Source organism: Tetrao urogallus (genome assembly GCF_951394365.1).
Source record: "Tetrao urogallus genome assembly, chromosome: 5".
NCBI lineage: Eukaryota > Metazoa > Chordata > Aves > Galliformes > Phasianidae > Tetrao > Tetrao urogallus.
In genome coordinates, this window is record NC_136818.1 from 26584505 (window position 1) to 26607849 (window position 23345).

Genomic DNA, 23345 nt, shown 5'->3' on the forward strand with positions numbered 1-23345 from the left:
TGTTTCTGTGCTGCTCAGAGCCTGGTTTGCACATGCTGTGCCTTTAGCTTGGGTGATGTTTTTTGCAAGGAGCTGCAGGAGAGCTCTTTGGGAAACAGAGATCATAATCCAGTTAGTTAGAGTGGAGATGGGAGAAAAGCCAGCAGGTTGTTGGCATGAGGTGGTGAGGGCATGGATGTTTTTAGCTGGGATGCTCCTGCAGGCTTTGATTTATTTCTTGATATGGATGTTCAGGCTATGAATTGGCCTTCTGCTGGAACAAAGTACAAATGGGATTACATCTCCTGCTTGCGTTGGGTGGTGAGAGGAGGCTAAGCCTTTGCTGTACAATAGTAAGTATTGATAGGAAGAATTTCTGGCCTTCATGGGATCAAGTTGTCATTGACAGTGAGATAAATTCTCACTTGTTGCCTTCTGTGTGTAAGAAGATCACACTGAGTAACTTGACTCTGAACCAACAGTCAGCTGGAACAGAGCAAGAGCAACAGATTGTTAATGTCTGGCTTCCAGTCTTGGGCTTAGCTCATCCATAAGCTTACACACTGTATGAGTAGAATAGTAGGAAGTGTTGGGGGCCTTGTATCACTATGATGCTCCAGGTTGGAGGGGGAGTCATTCATTAACTTCAGATCAGAGTCTCACTTGCATAAAACTGGGATGATTGGAGTAATGTTAGATGTGAAAGAACTTAAATTGGAGGTGTCATTTCATTGCAGTCAGCTTTTTGCAGATGCGCTTTAGGCCTATGCTATTCCTGTTGCCTTGTGCTGCCTGTCTGTGCAGTGAAGCACTCTTCAGCAGGTGCCAAGTCTCCTGATAAAATTTAATGTGGTGCCATTCATTTATTTTTACAAATAGGGGTTAAACCTGCATAAGTCCTACAGCAGAGGAAGCCTGTGTCTTGATCAACTGATCCTCTGAGCAGTTGGTTTATGTGTGCAGGAGTGCATGTTCAAGTCACCAGAGAGAATCCTTTTTGGAGGATGGTGTGCTGTTGTCTGCAGACCTGTTGGGAGAACAGCGGGAAGGGATGTGGCTTTGTATTTATCCCATGGCTAGCATGTTGCACTTCAAACTGAAGAATGTCTTGGCAACTTTAATCATAGTTTCCAAGAAACTTGAACCTTGCTTTGTCTTTCCCAGGGAATATTTAGAAGGGGATGTCCTCAATAGTTCAGTGCTGGAGGAAAGACATCATGAGTACTGGAAAGAGTTGGGACTGTTTCTCTGTCTGAGCAGGGGGAACCCTGCACTGTGACTCTTACCTCTGGTTAATAATGTTTCTCCAATATGTATTTTTGGAATAAATATCAAATTGCATGATTAGCTTAGACCTGGCCTTAGATATACATGTGCTGTTTGTGCATCTGTAACTGTTCATCCTTTTGGGATAAGGATGTAATCAGTGATGCCTGCAAAAGAGAATTACAGTGCATTAGCTGTGCGTTAAGTTGTGCTGAAATCCATGGATCTGTTTATTTATCTCTTCAGCCTTCTCCTTGACCTTTGGTTCCTTCACCTTGTCTTTGCTGGGAAGTACACAGCTTGTGGTACTGGAAGCTGCCCATCCTGTTGGATGGAACTGGAGATCTTCTAAACCTAAACCTTTGTTGTGAGTTGTTTCTCACTCCTTTGTTCCATCTCCTGCAGGAAAGGCCTTTGACATCACATACGTGAGACTGAAGTTCCACACCAGCAGGCCAGAGAGCTTCGCCATCTACAAACGCACACGGGAGGATGGCCCGTGGGTGCCCTACCAGTATTACAGTGGGTCCTGTGAGAGCACCTATAACAAAGTCAACCGGGGCTTTATTCGGACTGGGGAGGACGAGCAGCAGGCACTCTGCACGGATGAGTTCAGTGACATCTCCCCCCTCACTGGGGGCAACGTGGCTTTCTCAACGTTGGAGGGACGTCCCAGCGCCTACAACTTTGACAACAGCCCTGTGCTGCAGGTACGTGAGCAGGACTGGTGTCTGTCAGATGGTCTGAGCTGGGTCCTTCTGTTAGCTGTCCTGGATGGCAGCTTTGTGGGCTGGACTGTTCATACTGGAGCCCTTGTTCATACTTGAGGACCACAGGTAGGGTGGGTGGGGTGATCCAAAGAAATGTTTCTGGAGAAAGAATGGAACTCCATTGTAAGTAAGTTTAAGGTAGAACAACAACAAAGAAAATGTCAGTGGTATCAAAGATGACTTTTCATAGACACCATGGAAATCTTCAGAGAATGGATGCTTACCTCTGTCAGCTTAGAAAGCAGCTGCAGCATTTTGCTGTTGTTTCAGCTATACGAATAGGGCCTGAGTCTGCTATGAGGCATCTTCATGTATGTTTTGAGCACAGAAGATCAAGAAACATAGTATATGATTAACAAGTGAGGAGTTGTTTGAAACCCTAACTTTCTGCATTACATGTATGCTGAGGCAGGGGGAGCGTGATTTTATCTACCTTTAGTTTCTCTTACAAAAGGCTTAGATAAGGGATTTGGTCAGGGGCTTTTTGTTCTTACCATTCATGCTGCTGGCTGGGCAGTGCTCTGGAGCATACTGGGGGCACCAGTTTATCCGGTTTACTTGCCATTTTCTCCATGGTCATCATGCAACAAAGAGCTAAAGCTGTGGAATTTGCCCCAACAGGGCTTGTCTCCTTCCTTTAGGAGCTCCTCCCTCCCTCCTCTTACATTAGCAAGGCGATCCCTGATCTTCAGTCAGTGGGCAGAAAAGTATCCGGTGGGGCTGAGTTCTACAAACAAATATAAAGATAAATGGGAGAGAGAAAAACTTGTGAAATGGAAAAGAACCAGTTTGGCCACCTTTTTCCTGCAGCTAGACCTTGTTGAGAGTGGTTTCTAATCATGAATGTGAACAGAAAAATTTCCAGTTGGTGATAGGGTTTATAATCCTCTAATAAACTCCATGTAGGGAACGGAGACCTGACCGCTGGTTTCCTAAAATACATACAAGCCTCTGGCATTGATTTTGCAGAACTGAAGTAAATCTGTGTTTTGTGCTCAGTGTTTCCATGTGTTGATGCCAGTGCTTGTAGCTCAGCAAATCTCCTTATTGTGCTGGCTGAACAGCAGCGCAGCTGCAGTGCAGTTGTACACGCCTGGATGTTTTTCCTGTACTCTTCACCACGTTTGAAGGAAAACAGGATTGCAAAAGCTGTAATAAGAGCAGTGAGATGCTAACAGCCACAGGCTGGAGGTGACATGAAATCTGGAGACTCGCTATGTTTGCTGGCTGTTGCTGGGAGAGGATAGGGAGGTACTTCGTGGAAGATGCTGTGTAAATACAAAGATTAATTCACACCCTCACTCATCTGCCTGTCTTCTTTTCTGGAGATGTATGTCTGCAGATGAGCGCACCCTAAAGCTCTTCCCATTCTTGCTTTGCAAGAGAGCAGCCATCAGGTATGTGAGGGTAGCAGAGCTCCTTGTGCTTCTTGCAGCTTAGAGCAGTCAGGGCCCAAGAAGGCCCTGGGAAGGGGTGCAGAGAAAGGGCTGTCTGGAAAACTTATCCGTAGCAAGAGGATATGAAGTAAGGCTTCCTGGGCAGGGCTGGGTGAGCCTCAGAGGAACGGAGGGGAAGTGGTGAGGTAGGAACGTGCTGACTGATGGATGACTGCTGGCCAGACTTACGGAATGTAAATACAGCAGCTGGTGATGCGGTGCTGACACGCACTTCAGGGTTCCTCTGTGTGTGCTCTGATGGGGTTTCTGTCTGTCCTAGGAATGGGTGACGGCCACCGATATTCGGGTGAGCCTCAACCGCCTCAACACCTTCGGAGATGAAGTTTTCAATGACCCCAAAGTGCTCAAGTCGTATTACTACGCGATTTCTGATTTTGCCGTGGGTGGTAGGTGAGTAAACAATAAACCTCTGTGTTTGTTTGGAGCTTTTGGTGGGGATTACCGGAGTGCTTGACAGATTCTGGTTATACTCACGTGGTACTGTTAAGTTCCTGTCTTTATTGACTGTCAAAATGCCGCAGAGTGAGTCTTTATGGAGCTCACAAATACTATACGTGTCTTCTTGAGGCTGTAAATCTCAGAAGTAGAGGAGGACTGAGTGTTTTATTTCCTGATTAGCTCAATTAGTTCAGCAGTTGGGGAAGTGGGGCACAAAAAGTGACAAGAAAGTAAAACAAAGGGGAAAAAAAAGTATTTAGGAGTGCTTTGTTACGCACGTTGTTAATCCGTAGCCTGGAGTAACAGCAAGTAGGAAGTCTCAAGGTTGTTGCTTCACCTAAACGTTGGGGGCCATCTCCCATGGAGATCTGAAGCACTGTACAGTGCTGTGATTCTCTGTTCCTTCTGCCAAAGCGTACTGCAGAATGCTTTAATCTTCATTTGTTGGCAATAGAATGTTTTCGTAAACAGAGTTGAGCCCAGTGGAGTGTTTCAGGCTGTTTGCAGAGAGCAAGCTGGAGACTGGGCTGCCATACCAGTCACATTGTGATCTTTAATTCCTTACTCTGACAACAGCAGCATATGGGCAGCATGTATAACTTTTCCAGGACTCCCATGAGAGAGACACTAAGGAGATGTGTACTAATGTAACACCAGTACTATTTTTGCTTCTTCTGCTTAGTTTATCCTGCTTTAGTGACAGATTTCAGAGGGAGATGGGTTGGCATTCTTGCTTTTCTATGCACTTGCCTTGAGGATGCTATACCTGCTTGTTCCACAGGATTTGTGTTACCAGTTTTGTTGTAATCTTACGCCTTCTGAAATACACCTTGTCTCAAGTTTTTATATCTGGGCATTTTCTGGATTGCTCCATGGGAGACCTGGATCTCTGGATTTTAAACACCTTTGTCTCTTGTTAACCAGATGCAAATGCAATGGCCACGCGAGCGAGTGCATAAGGAATGAGCTTGGGAAGCTGGTCTGCAACTGCAAGCACAGCACCTTTGGGGATGACTGTGAGAAGTGCCTTCCCTTCTTCAATGACCGGCCGTGGAGAAGAGCAACAGCAGAAAGTGCCAACGAGTGCTTGCGTATGTGTGTCCACACACCTGGCAGGGCGAGTGCTTGAGGGTTTGCTCCCCTGGCTGTTGAAATGGCCTGGTTTTAAGTCTCTGTCTCTATCCAAAGCCTGTGTGATTTGTGCTCCCAAGTTGGAGATACTTCAGATCCCTCTTAGTGCCCCTATAGAAGTATCTCAGGTTTCTGAGAGCATGAAATGTTTGTTGGAGATTCTGGTGTTATCCAAACTCACATCTGCCTACATTTTCAAAGGAAGGAGACCCAAGCCTTCCTTAGAGGCAGGCCTAAAACTGGGATGACCCAATGCTGTGTTTTATCTGGCATTTCAGCAACATGTCCTGCGAGTTCTCTGATGAAGCATAGGGTGGTAGATGGACTGTTACTGCTGTTGTGTCAGCAGAGGCGTTCAGATTCTCCTTGGGGATCTGCATGCATAACGTGCTCTCAAAACAGGCTCAGATTCCTATCTCAGAGTATATGCTGATGGGAAAGTAGAGCAGAGTCCATTTCCTTGTGCTGCTCGGAGCACATCCAGATCTTTTGAGGAATGTTGCCTTTGGTTTGTCATCCCTGTCCTGCAGGAGCTTTCTGCTGTGTCCCTGGGAAGGAGCATGTCCCTTCTGGAGAGAGATGGGAGCAAACTTTACCACAAAACCTACCAGCTTGTACTAGTAAAACAAATGCATTTAGTTTCTGGAGTCTAATTGCCTTTTAAAAAGTTCATTTAGTGTTCCCTGATTTCCTCTTGGATTTGGATTACTTTCTTTAGTTACTTCTAGACTATTTCATCCAATTTCAAGACTATTGCAACAGTTCTGGGCTGCAAATGGAAATGTCTGGGACTGAATGCCAATTTATTTTTCTTAGTTTAGTGTCACAGCTCCTGGTAGTTTACTTTATGGGGAAGCTTTTTCAGACAGAAAAGCTTTCTTCCTGTCTGACCTCGGTGTGCACTGATGGTTCCCAGCTGGCTGTTGGAGACCTGTGGCTTCCCTTGACAGGATGCTGAAGCCCGGCCCTCCCTCTCCCCAAGCAGAGGGAATTTGGGCTCTGCCTGCTCCCAGGAAGAAGCCCTTCTCACGGCAGGATGTCAGCCCTTGCTCTGATCTTGCCATGTGTGTTTGCGTGACTGGAGTCGGTGGTACTGCATGGGATGGGAGGGCACTGTGTGGGCTGGAAGTCACCACTAGGCTCACGGGGACGAGAGGCGCCCTGCTGGTGGTCACTGGGTGCACCGTGTCACCAGGATTCCTCAGCATGGCTGAAGTATTCATATTTGTGTGCTGGGTTTTGTGACTGGCCGGGTTGGGATTTTTTGGGCTCCTCGCTGCAAGAAAGACATTGAGGCCCTGAAACAGGTTCAAAGAAAGGCGACAAAGCTGATGAGGGGTCTGGAGCACAGGACTGATGAGGAGCAGCTGAAGGAGCCGGGAATGTTCAGTCTGGAGGAGGCTCAGGGGAGACCTTACTGCTCTCTATAACTACCTGAAGGGAGTTGTAGTGAGCTGGGGGTCAGCTTCTTCTCTCATGTAACAATGATAGAACTAGAGGGAATGGCTTCAAGCTGCGCCAGGGAAGATTTAGGCTGGATGTTAGGAAATATTGCTTTTCTGAAAGAGTGGTCATGCAGTGGAATGGGCTGCCCGGGGAGGTGGTGGAGTCACCGAGCCTGGAGGTGTTCAAGGAACGTTTGGACGTTGTGTGGAGGGACGTGGTTTAGTGAGAACTATTGGTGATGGGTGGATGGTTGGACTGGACGATCTTGAATGTCTTTTCCAACCTTGGTGATTCTGTGATTTTGGGATATCCACACAGTTGATCCCCATGTGTTTTCCTGCAGCTTGTGACTGCAATGGGAGATCCCAGGAGTGCTACTTCGACCCCGAGCTGTACCGCTCCACCGGCCATGGCGGGCACTGCTCAGGCTGCCGGGACAACACTGACGGCGCCCACTGCGAGAGGTGCAGAGACAGCTTCTACCGCCTCGGGAACGAGGAGGGCTGCCTGCCCTGCAGCTGCAACCCCGTGGGTAAGTGTAAGGGTGCTGCAGACGATGGCAAGCCTGGAAGTGAAAAGGCTTTTTTGTCATTTTTAATTTCGGCCTGCACAGGAGATGTTTACTGGGTTGTGTAATGGTTAAAATTATCCTTGGATCTAACTGGGCTTGGAGTGGCAGGGGCAGATAGTTCACCACTGCAGCATTTACTCCTTCGAATGTACTCTAAAATAGTTGTCTTTTTTTTTTTTTTTTTTTTTTTTTCCACCACTGTGTATGTGTTGCCTTGGGCACACCCAGCACTAAAGCACTCATTTAAATTCTTAATAAACAAGATTACGCGAGCGGATATTTCAGGAAGTTCTTTGGACCAAAGAATGGTAGTGAATATTAGCAGCATCAGTTTCTCCTACTGAGTATCTAAGCACTGTAAATACAAACCAGTGAAACCTTAAACACAAAAGGGGACGAGAAGAAACAAAGTCAAGTCAAAACATGCAGTTAGACTCCTTTTTAAAAAAAAAGAATGGAAAAAATCCTGGCAGGAGAACAAATCTTTTGTCGTCAAGGGAACCGCTTGACCTGTATGGCGTGGTCCCATAACTCCAGCAGCCCTGCAACAAATAGGGGCGAAGGAAACAAAAGGGTAACAGATAGTAAGATATGATGTGAGGTTCCAAAATAGAGTAGCTGGAATAAGTAATTGCTTGCGGCATGCCCTAAAAGCAGCCAGTGAGAGGGCTGGCAGGGTACGTCTGCTAGCTAATTTGGTCAGAGTCATACAGTTCTGAAGCTTTGACCAAGAAAGGCCTCTTTTTTCCTCCCTCTGCTCTCCCTGGTTCTCATGCCCTACCTTATTTTAAGACATGTCTGTGCTGAGGGTTGGTGTCAGTGGAGGGAAGAGGCAGTGAGGTGACTTCCCAGGTATTTTAGGACAAATTTCAGAGGCCCTTATAACTTAGGCATCAGTTTGTGTCATCCAGTGTGTATCTGGATTACCTTACATGACTGTTTTTTACCTGAACGCTGTTTTTACCTTAGTAGTCATTTGTGGGATTGCAAAGGAGTCTCATAGAAGTATGCTGTACTTGGTATATGGTGAAGGTTTTGTGCATTCTTCTCTCCTGTCCAGCCTAATCGTCTCATGACTTTTCACTTTGCTATAATCGTCTAACGAGGACTGAAGTGGAAAGAAAAGTATTTATCTATTTTAGTATGCTTTTGTCCTAGTTGTTAACTCTTGTAGTGCTGACAGCTTTTGGCCTGCTGACTGCAGCAGTGCCTGAGGAAGAGGCATTGAGGATTAAAGAAACCCTTGCTACTGTTTGTGCAAGTCCCCTTCTGGGGATTTTTGGGTAGTACCTTGGAGGAATCCTGTCAAACAAGAAAGTTTTTCTGTAGAATTGATTAGGGCTAATAGTGTAAGCACATGGAGCCTCTCTCTGGGGGGATGGTTCAGTCTTTAAATCCAGCTTCGGAATCACTTGGGGAAATTGGAGCGTGAAGGGTAGAAGAGATCAGGATAGCTCCTGGCAAAGGGGAGGTGGTCACTGGGGAGACACAGGGCTTGGGAATAATTTCTTAGGGCATGCTGCGGGGAGAAAAGGTGGGGCATTAGATCATAGACTCATAGAATGGCTTGGGTTGGAAGGGACCTTGAAGGTCATCTAGTTCCAACCTCTGCTATAGACAGAGACACCTCCCACCAGACCAGGCTGCTCAAAGCAACATGGATGGACGTAGATGTATCAAGGTAGTATTGAGAGGAAGAAATAAGGAAGAGAATGCAATTAAGCTTTGAAGAATTGTATAAAAACAACATTTGGAAAGAATACTTCAAGCTGAATACAGGTTTGTTTTTCTTTTTGCAAAACTTGATAATCTGTCTCCAGGCCTGCTATGGAGAAACACCAAACTGTGAGCTGTTGCTCATCAGCTTGAAGCTGTTCTTCAGACTTCCTTGTATTTCTTGCACGTTCCCCACAGCTGGGTGAATCTCACATGGGTGTGGTAAGGCCCCTGTCCTTGTTTCCCCAGGCTCCCTCAGCACGCAGTGTGATAGCTATGGCCAGTGCAGCTGCAAACCTGGTGTCATGGGAGAGAAATGTGACCGCTGCCAGCCGGGCTTCCACTCCCTCTCTGAGGCTGGGTGCAGGTAAGGGGAGTTGCTCTCTGAAGGGAAAAGAAGACGCCTTTTTAAAGTATGAGTGATTTTAATTAATTATCCTCTCACGTGGCTCTCTCAGGCCCTGTTCTTGCAATCCTGCTGGCAGCACAGGTGAATGCAACATGGAAACAGGACGGTGTACTTGCAAGGACAACGTTGAGGGCTTCCACTGTGAGAGGTGAGTTTTCGTCCTGTGGCTTTGTTTCAAGAATGAGAAATATTTGAGCAATGGCCTGGAGTAAGTAACAGGGAAATGAATTCTTTTTCCTTTGCAACTTCAGATGCAAACCTGGGTTTTTCCATCTGGATCCCTCAAATCCAAGAGGCTGTACGCCCTGCTTCTGTTTTGGACACTCCTCAGTTTGCACCAATGCTGTTGGCTACAGCGTGTACAGCATCACCTCCAGCTTTCAGTTTGGTAAAATGAGCCTTTCTTTGTATCTCAGGTCGGGTTGATGAAAGTGGGATAAGTCCTGCTCCCTCCTCTCTGTGTGAGATTGCAAACTTTGGGTGCAATCCCAGATTCCCTTTTTTGGGAAGCACGGAGCTTCCAAAGTCAATGAGAACTTCCCCATCTTCAGGTTGTTTGTTTCGTTGGGGTGGAAAGAATTCATGGCTTTGCCCTCAGGCACCCAGTGCATGCAGTTTAAGTGGGTACTGATAATGTAAAACTTCATGCCTCAAAAAAGAGGTGCTAAAGAAGGAGGGGCATTTTCTCCATTTTAGAACTGAATCAAGAGTTTGAGGGAGAGGATTATAATTGCTTCAGGTTTTGGGTTGCTTGGCTCTGAATGAAACGTGGTTGTGTTTCTGATGGATCCGTGAGCTGAGCAGAAATCTTTTCTCATACAGTCTGTTTCCTGCATATGAATGTTTTCATTCTGCGTAGTCTAAAAAGAACATCTTTATAATTAAAATTCCAATGGAGAATGGTTCCTACAAAGGCTGAAACTTGCATAAAGTCATTGCTGACTGCTGGTTTCCCAGTCTTTTCCTGAGGTCTTTAGAAATCAAAATGTTAAGCAAGTTTGCGTTTTTTCTAGTGTTTGAAGTTCAGAGGGCTTAAATCAGCACTCTGGATATGCTGTGTGTGTTCTGCACAGTACCAGCATATAGAATAGAGATGGGTTACATATGAGCAGTTTGCAGGATGACTCCTTCGAATGATGTTGACTGTTGCATGTTTGGCTTTCAGGAGAGGACGAGTGGCATGCTGAGCAACGTGATGGCTCCCAAGTCCCACTGCAGTGGAGTTCAGAGACCCAGGACATCTCTGTCATCTCAGACAGTTACTTTCCCATCTATTTTGTTGCACCACGTAGGTCACTGCAGAAAAGCTCGCTTCTTGACTCCCTTGCCTCTCTGTTCTCTGTCTCCTGACCGTAAGGATTTCTTCCCATTCCAGGCAAGTTTTTGGGCAACCAAGTTCGGAGCTACGGTCAGAATCTGACCTTCTCCTTCCGTGTGGACAGACGGGACACACGTCTCTCTGCAGAGGACCTGGTGCTGGAAGGGGCCGGGCTGCGTGTGTCGGTGCCTCTCATTGCCCAGGGCAACTCGTACCCCAGTGAGAGCCCACTGACCTACACCTTCAGGTGAGGGGGCCCAGCCCAGCCCAGTGGGAGCCCAGAGAGCAGGTGGGACCCAGTCTGCCACACACCCTGCCCTCTGAGCTCCTGGGAAAACAAACAGCAGTAATTTTAGCTCACAAGAGCGGTCTTATCAGGTCAATTTGAAGCTGGCTGTTCAGCGGTGTTGCTTAAGTGTATGAAGAGTATGTGGCAATTGCATGCCTTGCTTGGAAATAGTGCTTTAAAAGGACACAGTTGTTAGCATCTGAAAGCTTTGCAAATGGAGCATGGCTTTTCTCCCTAGGCTCCATGAGGCTGCCGATTACCCGTGGAGGCCTGCTCTCTCTGCATTCGACTTCCAGAAGCTTCTTCACAATTTGACTGCCATCAAGATCCGTGGAACATACAGTGAGAGAAGTAAGTCGCTGAGCAGAGTGCCATAAGAAAGAGGGACAGACCCCTTTGTTTGGTGCTGTGATTGCTTACTTGCAGGGATTGGTCATGAATAAATGCCACAGGTTATTTGGCAGAGCCATGCTGAATTGCTTTCTGCCTGGCCTTCCTGTGTAGCAGCTTCTCCTGAGGCTCCTGGAGAGGAGATGGAGAAGAAACATGATGTGCTGCCTTTGAGAATCTCAGAGTTGAGTGCTTGTCACTGCTGATGTCCCTCTGTGGAGCAGATGTGGTTCTTCACTCCTGTTGTGCATCCAGTGCTTTCCAAATTGATAGGAACGTGCAGTACAGAGTCCTGACAGATACGATAGCGTAGATGTGGGGAGACAAAAATCAGTTTCTCTGTGATCAGTTACCTTCATCCTGTTGAAAAATTCCCCGTGGTGTGAGGATTTACAAAAATCAAGTGCTAGTTATGGACCTTTGGATGTTGTCATGAGAAGAAGGATTTTCGGAGTTAAAATCAAGCAGACAAAAATGCACATTTGCAGCTTCCCCAGATGTGAGTAGGGGTTGTTCATGAAGAGGAGCCCAGGGTGATGCATGGCAGGGAGCGGGCTGTCACCTGGGCAGCTTCTCATAGTGCAGCAGTGACCATGTCGTCCTCTCTCTGCTCTGAGGTGCCGGTCACCTGGATGACGTCACCATCACCAGCGCTGTCCCAGGGGCCGGCGTGCCCGCGGCATGGGTGGAGAGCTGCTCCTGCCCTGCAGGCTATGAGGGGCAGTTCTGTGAGCGCTGCTCCCCCGGGTACCGCCGAGAGACCCCTGGCCTGGGACCCTACAGCCCCTGTGTGCCTTGCAGCTGCAATGGGCACAGCGAGACCTGTGATCCTGAGACGGGTAAGCAGCAAGAGGGGGAGTGAAGGGCTGTTTTTTTTGTGTTGGCTGAAGAAGGAAAAAAACCCACTTGCCTCAATTTTTCAGGCGTTTGTGACTGCAGGGATAACACTGCGGGCTCTCACTGTGAGAAGTGCAGTGATGGCTACTACGGAGATGCGACAGCAGGCACAGCCTTGGACTGCCAGCCCTGCCCGTGCCCTGCTGGCTCCAGCTGCGCCATCGTGCCCCGCACAAAGGAGGTTGTGTGCACCAGCTGCCAGACGGGCACCACAGGTGAGCCCCTGCCAGAAGGGCACTTTTCCCACCCTGTGTTCCTGATCTCCTAGCAGTTCTGCTGCTCTGACCCACAGCAGACTGCTGTGTCTCTTCATTCAAATGCAACCTGTTTTTCCCTTCCTCCACCAGCCCTGCTTCCCCAGGCGAGGCTCAGGGCTGAAGGACTTGTTCTTTGTGCACTTCTCTCAAGAATGGAAGGGAAAGGAATGTTTTCATCTGTGCAAATCTTAACATTTCTGTGCTATGTATGTGAGCCATGCTGGCTTCTAGTACAGATCTGGCACACGGGCCCAAGGCCGTGGATCCCCATCCCTGAGCTGACTGGGGGGCAGCCAGCCCATGGCAGGGAACGTTGCTGAGTCTTTGGGTTCCCTTCCAATCTGAGCCATTCTATCCTCTGATAACTGCATAGCATTGGGCTGAAACTTTGATAGATCTAAAAGAGTCAGGAAGATGGGTTAGACTGAAACAAAATTAGAAGGTGTGCCTCCTGTTTGCCAGCCAGAGGCAGTGTGGGATACTCACAGAGGCCAGTGTCCTCCCTAGAAAGAGCTGGAAGTTTGCAGTGACATGTGAACACCAATCAAAACATGCAAGACCAGACTTATACTCAACAGTTTTGAAAAGAAATGTGTGAACAGGTGCTGAGCTTTTTCCTTAATGACAAACCGGAAAGCCTGAGTGCGTACTTGAGTTGTGAAGTGGAGTCTTTTGTTCTGTCTGCCAACAGCAAATAAGACTTAAGATGGTTGGCAGCTTCCACTCTTCTCTGTTGGTTTTTTGCTTGGCATGAAAGACTCCAAAGTCCAGAGTACCTGTAAATGCTTTAAATGCTTGGGAAAGCCCCTGCTCAAGCCCAGAGGCACGCCATCTGGAGCAGCTCCTGGGGGTTCCCATGGATGTTATCGCTTTGTTAACCAATTCAGAGTGCTGAGGTCGGAGTTCCTTGCAGCTCAGGTTTCCATGCAAGCTCATCATTTATTGTAGCTAACATGACCACCCAAGAGTTGCTCCTGCTTCTCGTGCTTCTGAATGTGTTCGTAATGAGGAAAAGGTGAGGGAAAAGATGGTTTGTGTGTGTAGAACTGCCTGAGAAAGAGCTTGGGACTGGCAGGGAAGGCTGAGCTGGCAGCTAGTTTGGGAAGCTGCTAGGCTGCATGCTTTGGGGGCTGCCTGCTGAGGTTCAACAAATCTCACTGTTGTGTAGCTTCCTGGAGCAGGGGTGCCCCCATTGAGCTCCTCCCACTCAGACTCTTAAATTAACAACAAATTACAGCAAATATGGATGGCTTTAGGGGTAGCATGTGCTTCTGTCCCGCCACAGGCAAGAGGTGTGAGCTGTGTGATGATGCCTACTTTGGAGACCCGCTGGGTGAAAACGGGGCTGTGAGGCCGTGCCGCCTGTGCCAGTGCAATGACAACATCGATCCCAACGCTGTGGGCAACTGCAACCGACAGACAGGAGAGTGCCTCAAGTGCATCTACAACACAGCCGGCTTCTATTGCGACCGCTGCAAGGATGGCTTCTTTGGGAACCCTCTGGCCCCCAACCCTGCTGACAAATGCCGGGGTACGAGCATTTCCTCTCATGTTCTAAGCTGGTTTGGTCCCTGAGAACTGCCTTGGGGTGACGTTTCCCATTCCTGACCTTTTTGCAGCTTGTCACTGTAATCCCTATGGCACCGTGAATCAGCAGACGAGCTGCAATCAAGTGACAGGGCAATGTGAGTGCCTTTCCCGTGTCACCGAGAGGGACTGCAGTGCCTGCGAGCCTGGCTTCTTCAACCTGCAGAGCGGCCGAGGCTGTGAGAGGTAATCTTCAGCCCATGCTGGGGCAGTGGGCCCTTTATTGGGTCTGCCATCAGCAACGGTGGGAATGTGGTGCTTGTCACCAGTACCTCTTGTTCCTTGTTAACACTGCTGAGGATGGGGAGGAGCAGGAGTTAAGGAGCAGCTCCAAGAGCTGTACAAAAATCTTGATTTATAAATAGCTTTATAAATAGCCCTAAATCAGAGTTTTAAATAGAAAAGTGTCACATGGCTGTGTGACTGTTGGTAGCAGGGGCTCGTGGGTTCCTTTTTTAGTGCAGCCACCAAGTGACCTTGCGTGGTTCAGAGGCTGGGTGCCTTGTCCCAGCAAGAAAAGTTCACTGCCTTGCTGTGGAGGCTTCCAGCAGTGCTCAGAGGGCTCCTTCAGAGGCACATCAGCCATGCCTCCTGCCCCTTGTTGATGTATGGCTCTCTCCCCCAGGTGTGACTGCCATGCTCTGGGCTCCACCAACGGCCAGTGTGACATATGGACGGGGCAGTGTGAGTGCCAGCCCGGCGTCACCGGCCAGCGCTGCGACCACTGCGAGGCCAACCACTTTGGGTTCGGCCCTGAGGGCTGCAAACGTGAGTGTGGGTGCTCTATGGCCTCAGTGTACAGATCCAGACTTAAGGAGTAGCGTGATTGAAAAAGAGGGTGATCCAGACTTTCCTCCTGATATTCTTAGAATCACTAAGGTTGGAAAAGACCTCTCAGACCCCTAAATCCAGCTCTAGCCCATCCCCACCACTGACCACATCCCTCAGTGCCACATCTGCGTGGTTCTTGATTGCTTCCAGGGATGGTGACCCTACTGCCTCCCTGGGCAGCCTGTGCCAATGCCTCACCACTCCCTGTGAGAGTGAGTTTTTCCTAATATCCAACCTGAACCTCACCCTGGCACAACTTAAGGCTTTGCCCTGCAGAGCAGCACTCTGATGAGAACAGGGCTCTGCCATGGGTCGGTAGGTGCTCTGCTTCTTTGGCAGAGAACGGGCTGCAGTTTTTTAGTGTTTGTGTGTCTCCTTTGCTCTGACCAAGGCTTAACTTCCCCGCAGCATGTGACTGTGACCCGGAGGGCTCACGTGCCCTGCAGTGCCGTGAGGATGGTCGCTGTGAGTGCAAGGAGGGCTTTGTGGGGAACCGCTGCGACCAGTGCGAGGAGAACTACTTCTACAACAGGTCATGGCCGGGCTGCCAGGAGTGCCCTGCGTGTTACAGATTAGTGAAAGATAAGGTAAGGCCACCAATATGACTGACTGTGTGGTTTCTGAGGTTGGTGCTTTGTGCCATACCTGCTTGCCCAGTGGCTCTGGTGCAGTGTCAGAGTGACGGGAAGCAGAAAGGTGTGCTGTTGCTCTCCCCGTGATGTAACTGTGCTCTGCCCTTTTCACACAGGTAGCAGAGCAACGAGAGAGGTTACGGGAGCTGGAAAACCTTATAGCAAACCTGGGCACAGGAGAAGAAACTGTCACTGATCAAGCCTTCGAGGAGAGGTTGAAGCAGGCAGAAAGAGATGTTATGGAGCTGCTCCGAGAAGCACAGAACAGCAAAGGTGAGCTGAGCAGATCAGATGTGGGCTAGCATGAAATGAGGTTGGTGTTTGTGTTCTCTTAGGATGTAGAGCTTTTTATTTCAAGACTTCAATGTGCACCAGGATGAAGAGCTATTTTGGATGGTGTTGAAACTACTATGCATTATTATAGGAACAGCAAAGGCTGATTTTTGCCTCTGATGTTCTTTTTTTTTAAAAGCAAAAGGGTGCTCAATAGGTTTGTATTTCTGCAGTTTTCACCATTAGCAAATGCAGCCTGAGTTGCTCACAGATTTGTTTGTTGGATGCCTTGGGCCAAAGCGTCTCTTGTTGGGATATCATCAGTGATCAGAATAAATGCCTCAAAATCCTGCTGGCAAACTTTATTAGCTCACCATGAAGTGCATAATGTCCTAAAAAGTGCTGTTGTGGTGGCCTGTAGCTGTTTTTCCTCTTAAACTCTGCTTCCTAAGAGTTCTTGTTCTGCCACCTCTACTATAGGATGTCTACGAGGAGGGCATTAAGAAGTATGACAGTGGATTTTGCTTAGGGTTTTTTTTTTTTAACACATTGAGTTAATGCATGCTCTAGAAAAGAGCGACTTGAAGGAGACTCGACTTTGCACTAGCAGTGTTTCCCCCAGGAGTTTGCTCGCTGATTTGAGACCGCTTGGGAAAAATCTTTTGGCAAAGCTTGGAAGAGCTGGTACCAATCTGACACTGCATGTGTTTGGAGGGATTCCTGCTGATGGGAATGATTTCTGAAACTCTGCATCTCTACATAGCGTTGTTTCCTTCTTAGTATCCGTGCCTAGATGACAGTAGTCCTGTGTGCAAGGTGTGAGTGTGGGTATTACATTAAGGTTAGGGCATAGATTGGCTTTGGGGTGTTACTTCTCCATCTCTCCACATCTTTCCTCTGGAAAAGGCAAGCTCAAGGCAAGCAAAAATGACACTTGCAAAAAGCACGTGGCATTTCTTTGTGCTCTTCTACTTGATATGTGACTTTTTTTAATGCTTAAATGCTCACATTTAATACATAGGATGTGCTGCAAGACAAAGATGTGTATTTGTGGAAAACCTTAGTTTTGAAGGCATGTGAAGTTCTGCTTGGACTTTGTCCCCAAATAGTGCTCTTGCCTATCAAAATAGTTCACGAGGCACGTGCCTGTTCTACAGCTCCACTATTGAGAAATTGCTATGGGGCATTACCTGGGCAGACAAGATTTTAGGGAGCTCATAGTTTGTGTGTTGAAGAACCAAGGCTGGATCATCTGTACTGCTAGCTTTCATCATCCCTCTGGGGTGGGCAGCAGTCAGTGTGGGTTTGCTGCTCTGCACGTCTTCAGCTGCTCTGTTTGGGACAGAGTCTGGCTCAAGGGAAAGCCATCATTGCCCAAAGAGGATAACATACAGCCCTGCCATTCCTCCAGTTCTGCTCATATTGTAGTAATGAAGATAAATGGAATCAGGAAAGCAGATGTTACGTACCTTTAGAAGCGCAGCTCAGTTGCCTTTCTTTAATCAATGATAGAGGTGAAACAAGATTCTGAACACAAGATCTCCCATTAGAGCCAGTTCAAGCACCCAGCAGGTCTGTCTGATTAGTAGTTAATGATGATGACTTTGATCTCAAGCCAGCTGAATTATGAAACACCTTTGCTAAGTCCCCTTTCAGCGGAGGATTAACCTGCCGATGTATTGACTGCGATGCTAAGCTGCTGCTCCAACTTTTTTTCCTGCTTTAATTGATTTTGCTTCCCTTCTTTTGCATGGTGTCTTTCAGACGTAGATCAGGGTCTCATGGATCGTCTCAGAGACATCAACAGCACACTGACAAGTCAGCTCAGCAGGCTGAGGAACATCCAGAACACGGTGCAGGAGACAGAGAACCTGGCAGAACAAGCCCGGGGCCGGGTGGAGGACACAGAGGACCTGATTGCAATGGCTTCTGATATGTTGGAGAAGGCAAAGATGGCAGCTGGCAACGTGGTGAGTGTGCTGTGCAGATCTATGGGGCAGGGGGAGGGCAGGGCCATTCCTTGCTGTACTGTCTGGCTGTGTTTCTCTGCTTTTTGTCACTGCCATAGCAGATTTGCTGTGGAAATGTCTTCTCGTTACTGAATAATGCTAGAAAATAAATCAAGGAATTTGCAAATTCTCTTTCACAAATGGCATCCTTGCCCCTGTTGAAGGAAAAACCCTGAACATACACCAAAATGTTTGCTTTTAAGGGAAAACTGCTGGTGGAAATGGCAGTGGCTTAAGAAAAAATAGAGAGAGGTCAGAAGTAGGTTAGACCCATCTCAAAGCATTTAGATCATGACAATAAATATTTAAAGCATTGATGAATAAAAGATGAAAACAGAGCTTCAAGGTATTTTTTCCCTCTTTTTTTTTTTCCTTTTTGCAGTCCATTACAGCCCCGGAGTCGAGTGGTGACCCCAACAACATGACTCTATTGGCAGAAGAGGCTCGCCGGCTGGCTGAGAGGTAGGCTGTGCTGCAGCTCCTACCAGCCCACATCTGGGCCCTGCAGAAGGAGCAAAACAGAGCTGGTTGCTTGATGTGAAACATGCATCCTTGGGCTGCTTAAGAGATTGCTTGGTACCCTTTTTGCACGCCTGTGTGTCAGGGCAAATCCTGGATACGTGCTGTATGCTCCAGCAGCATCTTCCACTGCACCACTTCACTGGGTGAAGGAGGAAGATCTTGGAGCTGAGGACAGAAAGTGCTGCTTGGCAGTTCTAACGGTGTCATTTTCCTTCTGTGGTCTTGTCCAGGCACAAACAAGAAGCTGATGAGATTGTTCGCATTGCCAAGGCAGCCAACGATACTTCCACAGAAGCGTATCAGCTGCTGCTGAAGACCCTGGCTGGGGAAAACCAAACGGCACGTGATATTGATGAGCTCAACCAGAAGTGAGTCAGGAACAGAAAACTGAGTTCATTTCCTGGCAGTACTTAAAATTAGATGGCTTTTTAGCATTTTGTGCTTTTGGGTCTCTCTGTGTTCTAGCCTCTCTGCTCTCAGTAAGTTCAATTCAACAAAAAGAAATGATAGAGTAACGGGATCCTTGGTTTTATTTATTTTTTGTTAGGTATAACCAAGCAAGAAACATTTCTCGAGATCTAGAGAGACAGGCCAGCAGTGTGCTTGAGGAGGCAGAGGAAGCTGGAAATAAGGCCCTCCAGATCTATGCTAATCTCACTAATCTGCCCACTGTGGACACCACAGGGCTGGAGGTATGTGATGTGCATGGCTTTGTAAAGAGGACAGACATTAAAGCAGTGTGCTAGGTGGCTGACAAACACTGTGTGCTCTTTTCTAATGGTACTCAGCCTTAGATCCATCTAGACATCATCCAGATGTCTGTGTTTTAGTTTTTATGAAGGAGACTTGCAAGCGGGAAACTACAAATAGATCCCCTATTTCTGCCAGGTTCTGAAGGACCAAAAAACAGTGAAATCTTGCTTGTCATACATCGTGTCTTGAATTGAAAAGTGGGAAAAAAGTTGACTCCTGTCAAGTTTGCAGAGCTATTCCCTTTCCACTCGCCATGGAAATGTAGTTTCTCTTTGCACAAAACTGTTTGCAGCCCATCCTTCCTTGCACAGACCTTTGGAGTACATAGAGCTTTGAAAAAGTTGCAGCTCTAATTGTGAAAGATGGGAGCTTGTCGTGGCTTCTGCCTGTTTTATCATTAAAAACCATGCTGTGTTTTGTCACCTGTTCAGAAATTCTTTAATGTTCAGAGAACCTGCATGTGTTTCTGATGTCTGCATGCAGAGTGAAGCAAATAAGATCAAGAAGGAAGCGGAGGAATTAGATCAGTTAATAGCAAGGAAGTTGAAGGACTATGAAGATCTGAGGGAAGATATGAAAGGAAAGGAGCTGGAAGTCAAGAACCTCTTGGAGAAAGGGAAGACGGAGCAGCAGGTCAGTTCTGTTTGGTGCAGGCAAAACAACCCAAAGGGAGACAAGTAACTGGTAAAATGCAAGAGATTTAGCCTTAGTCATATCCTAGTGGTGTTTGTTACTTATGCAGATCCTGGAATGAGGATCATTGATATCATGAGGAATGATCCTGGAAAGGAAAACCAAAAAGCTGCTAAAAGCAATGGCATTGAGGCTATACTGGGGAGTTGGTATCTTTGCTGGGCATGCTGTCTTGTTTGTATTCAAGACAGTGTTCCAAAATACCTGAATTTATGTGGTTTCATAGCATGTATTGCCACTCACATGGGGACAAATTCTGTCCTGTATTTGCATTGGTATTTCTTGTGCGGTGATGCTTTTTGATAGGCCAGCACGGTCATCCATCAAAGAATAAGGGTATGCTGATAGGTGTCATGTCTCTGTAGACTGCAGACCAGCTCCTGGCTCGAGCAGATGCAGCAAAAGCCCTGGCTGAGGAAGCTGCTCGGAAGGGCAATGGCACATTGCAGGAGGCCAACACCATTCTCAGCAACCTGAAAGGTAAAGAGAACTCGTGTGGGGAATCCTGCAGCTCCCATCAGCTCGCTCTGCCTCTGCAGGAGGGCATCTTGGTTAAATGGCTCGTGCTGCTGTCATTACTTGTATTGGAGGATTCTTTTGGCTTTTTTGAAGGAAGAACTGTGTTTCAGTTTCAGCTAGGTTGGAATTCTTTTCTTCAGCTTCTGATACGATGCTCTGTTTCGGTTTTAGGAGAAAAACAAAGCTGATTACACGCTGATGATTATAGTTGCTGTTAAGCAGTGCTGTACAGAGCCAAGGCCATTTGCAGCAAAGGGCCCAGGGAGCTGGTAGGGAGCAGAGCGAGGACAGCTGACTTATGCTGACCAAAGGGATATTCCATGCCGTATAACATCATGTGGACAGAGTTTTGAAGGGGTTGGGAGGGCTCTCTTCTCTCTCTCTTCTGCTGCTTGGGGTCTAGCTGGGCTGTTCTTCCCCCAAATTTCAAGGAGGCAGAGGCAGGGCAGTACAGTCAGAGAAGTGCCGCAAGGCTCTTCCAGAGCAGGTGATGAGAACCTCTTTTGCCCTGTCTCAGATTTCGATAAGCGGGTGAACGACAACAAGACAGCAGCTGAGGAGGCTCTGAAGAAGATTCCTGCCATTACCCAGACCATTGCTGAAGCCAACAACAAGACCCGCCAGGCAGAGCTGGCTCTTGGCAATGCTGCTGCTGATGCCCGTGAAGCCAAAACTAGAGCAGATGATGCTGAGAAAATTGCCAGCACTGTTCAGAAGGTGAGTGCCCTGCAGTTCTGGAGCCAGCCCTCCAGAGCCACATGTCCCACTTCAGCAGCACGTAAGCTCTGTTCTGCTAAGTTCTGCACCTTCTCCAGCTGTTCTCATCCTTCTCCCCATGCTGGCTGTAGAGTGCTGCTGCCACCAGAGCAGAAGCGGACAAGACCTTCTCTGACGTGACGGGTCTGGCCAAGGAGGTGGATGACATGATGAAGCAACTCCAGGAGGCAGAAAAAGAGCTGAAACGTAAACAAGATGATGCTGATCAGGATATGATGATGGCAGGCATGGTGAGTAATGCTGACCCTGGTGGCATAGAGGTGACTTCTCCCTGCCTCTGGAAGCTTTCCTCCCTCTGCTCTGCTGTAGTGACCACACTGGGTCCGCTTAGTGTTCTCCATCTTCCAAGTTTTAATTGCAAAAGTGAACATAGGTTAACACACAGTTTACATAGGTTCCCTGCTGGACTTGGAGAGCTGGTTTTCTTAACGCAGTCCTTTTAACAAACCTGACTCTGGGGTGACTTTTCCTGTGAAACAGTTTTTGGGGATCAGCACCATCTCCTGCAGGAAATGGAATGTTTGCAGGCCATCTTTTCCAGTGCTGTGACAGGTATCTCTGCTCAGAGATCGTTATGGAGAGAGAAGGCAGGGGTGCACGCAACTGCTTAGGCAGATACATGGAAGGAGACAGAGTGGTTTCACTAAACCCTACATAGCTTACAGTGTTCTCGTGGCTTTTATCCCACAGGTCTCACAGGCAGCCCAGGAGGCAGAAGACAACGCAAGAAAAGCGAAAAACTCTGTGAACAGCTTGCTTGCTGTCATTAATGACCTTTTAGACCAACTAGGTAAGGCTGTCCTTTTTTCTTGTCTCCAAACAGGGAAGTGCTGGCAGCCAGCATGATGGGGTGCTGTGCTGGGAATCAAACAGGTCCATTTTGTTTTCTGATAAATTAAATTAACATGGTTTTGGCAATTGTTCTATTTGTTAATGAGGCTCATTGTGCAGTGTTTTGTACCAATTCCCTGCAAGCTAAGGACTGCTGGTGAGGTGGAGCCCCTTCAGTTGTTCTTGTTTCTTACACAAAGATGGCCTGATGCAGATCTTGCTTTGCTCAGCCAGAACATGGGATCTGCTCTGTAACCACCTGGAAGCTTCAGAGGCTTTTTAATGGTTCCCACTGTTCCCTTTTGGCTTTTCAGGGCAACTGGAGACTGTGGACTTGAACAAACTGAATGAGATTGAGGGTACCCTGAACAGTGCCAAAGACCAGATGAAAGATAGCGACCTGGACCAGAAGGTGGCTTTCCTTGAGAGAGAAGCCAGGAAGCAAGATGATGCGATACAGTCCTACAACAGGGACATTGAGGAAATCCTGAAAGACATTAGCAACTTGGAGGACATCAGGAAGACCTTGCCATCTGGCTGTTTTAACACCCCGTCCATTGAGAAACCCTAAGGGTGTGCTGGGGGTGGAGGGTATTCCCCCGCTGATCGGTGGAGCAATTGTTTGGCTATGGAGTGCCTTAACACACGTTACCTTCTTCCAATCCCCATCTCTTTGCTGCTTGCAGCCGCTGTTCTCTTTTCAAATCAGGATAAGTTGAAAAGGACTTTTTTCTTTTTTTCCTTTTTCTTTTTTTTTTTTTAAGAGAAGCAAATTAAATATCCGTCTTTGGGCATCAAAGGGTTTTTTTAATATAAATTGTCTTCCTGAGCACTCTGCCTTTGCCCCTTTCTGAGACACAGTTTCCCTTTGATTAGCGCAAGGATGAGAGATGCTCTGGACTCTTTATACTGTTCAGCAATAACCATGTGAGCTGTGTACAGCAATGCAAAACTAACTCTGCTTTCTCTCCTCACTTCTCCCCTTGACTGTAAAATCCTTGATCTGGAACTCTGTCTCCATGAAGGAAGGGGGTTGGCTACCAAATCATTACTGTAATGGCCAGTATAGCTGCACTCATTCAGATCCCTGTTCCCAACTTCTAACCCTGTGAATTTTTTGGTCTTGTTTTGTGACGTGAACTAGTGGCCAGTCGGAAATGTTGGTAGCCTTCTACAAACTATCCTAAGCCTCTTTCTGAAATGCTTTCTGTGATGATGCATCGCTCTGAGAAAAACGCAGCCTCCGAGAGGAGCTTTTTGGGAAGATGAGATGCCAGGGGAGCAATAGGTCTCGCCAGCACCGCTGGCTGGTGGAGCAGAAGTTGTGCGTGCAGTCTGCAGGCAGCTGCCTGTTGGGTGGCCCAGGCTGGGGAGTCTGGAAGTGACGAGCTGAGTTCCCATCCGGAGGTGTTGCTGTCAGTGTCAGAGGATCTTTGTTTGAGGCTACAGATGTCTGGGTGGCACGTTGACCTGATCATGCAACAGAAATCTTGCTGAAGAGGAGAGCTGCCATCCAGAGGGCTCTGACAGCTGGGCTGACCTCAACCTGAATGACTTCAGGTGGGGAACAGAGAGACCTTGAAG

General features: G+C 47.7%; 1 protein-coding gene across 1 annotated transcript in view; it reads left to right on the forward strand.

Annotated features, from left to right (window-relative positions):
- LAMC1 (laminin subunit gamma 1) overlaps positions 1-22332 on the forward strand; it is a gene marked incomplete at both ends in the record, with an annotated part of 48049 nt that extends 25717 nt beyond the window's left edge. The window contains 27 exons of the mRNA XM_079536336.1: positions 1651-1955; positions 3732-3862; positions 4835-5001; positions 6831-7019; positions 9024-9141; positions 9233-9331; positions 9435-9571; positions 10349-10471; positions 10559-10748; positions 11029-11141; positions 11798-12019; positions 12104-12292; positions 13620-13865; positions 13954-14107; positions 14547-14689; positions 15161-15339; positions 15501-15657; positions 17422-17627; positions 18049-18128; positions 18419-18556; positions 18736-18880; positions 19425-19574; positions 20000-20114; positions 20671-20870; positions 21002-21160; positions 21621-21720; positions 22076-22332. Of these exons, the coding sequence (XP_079392462.1) occupies positions 1651-1955; positions 3732-3862; positions 4835-5001; positions 6831-7019; positions 9024-9141; positions 9233-9331; positions 9435-9571; positions 10349-10471; positions 10559-10748; positions 11029-11141; positions 11798-12019; positions 12104-12292; positions 13620-13865; positions 13954-14107; positions 14547-14689; positions 15161-15339; positions 15501-15657; positions 17422-17627; positions 18049-18128; positions 18419-18556; positions 18736-18880; positions 19425-19574; positions 20000-20114; positions 20671-20870; positions 21002-21160; positions 21621-21720; positions 22076-22332 (4412 nt within the window). The remainder of the gene's footprint in view (positions 1-1650; positions 1956-3731; positions 3863-4834; positions 5002-6830; positions 7020-9023; positions 9142-9232; positions 9332-9434; positions 9572-10348; positions 10472-10558; positions 10749-11028; positions 11142-11797; positions 12020-12103; positions 12293-13619; positions 13866-13953; positions 14108-14546; positions 14690-15160; positions 15340-15500; positions 15658-17421; positions 17628-18048; positions 18129-18418; positions 18557-18735; positions 18881-19424; positions 19575-19999; positions 20115-20670; positions 20871-21001; positions 21161-21620; positions 21721-22075) is intronic.
- Positions 22333-23345: the final 1013 nt, after the last annotated feature.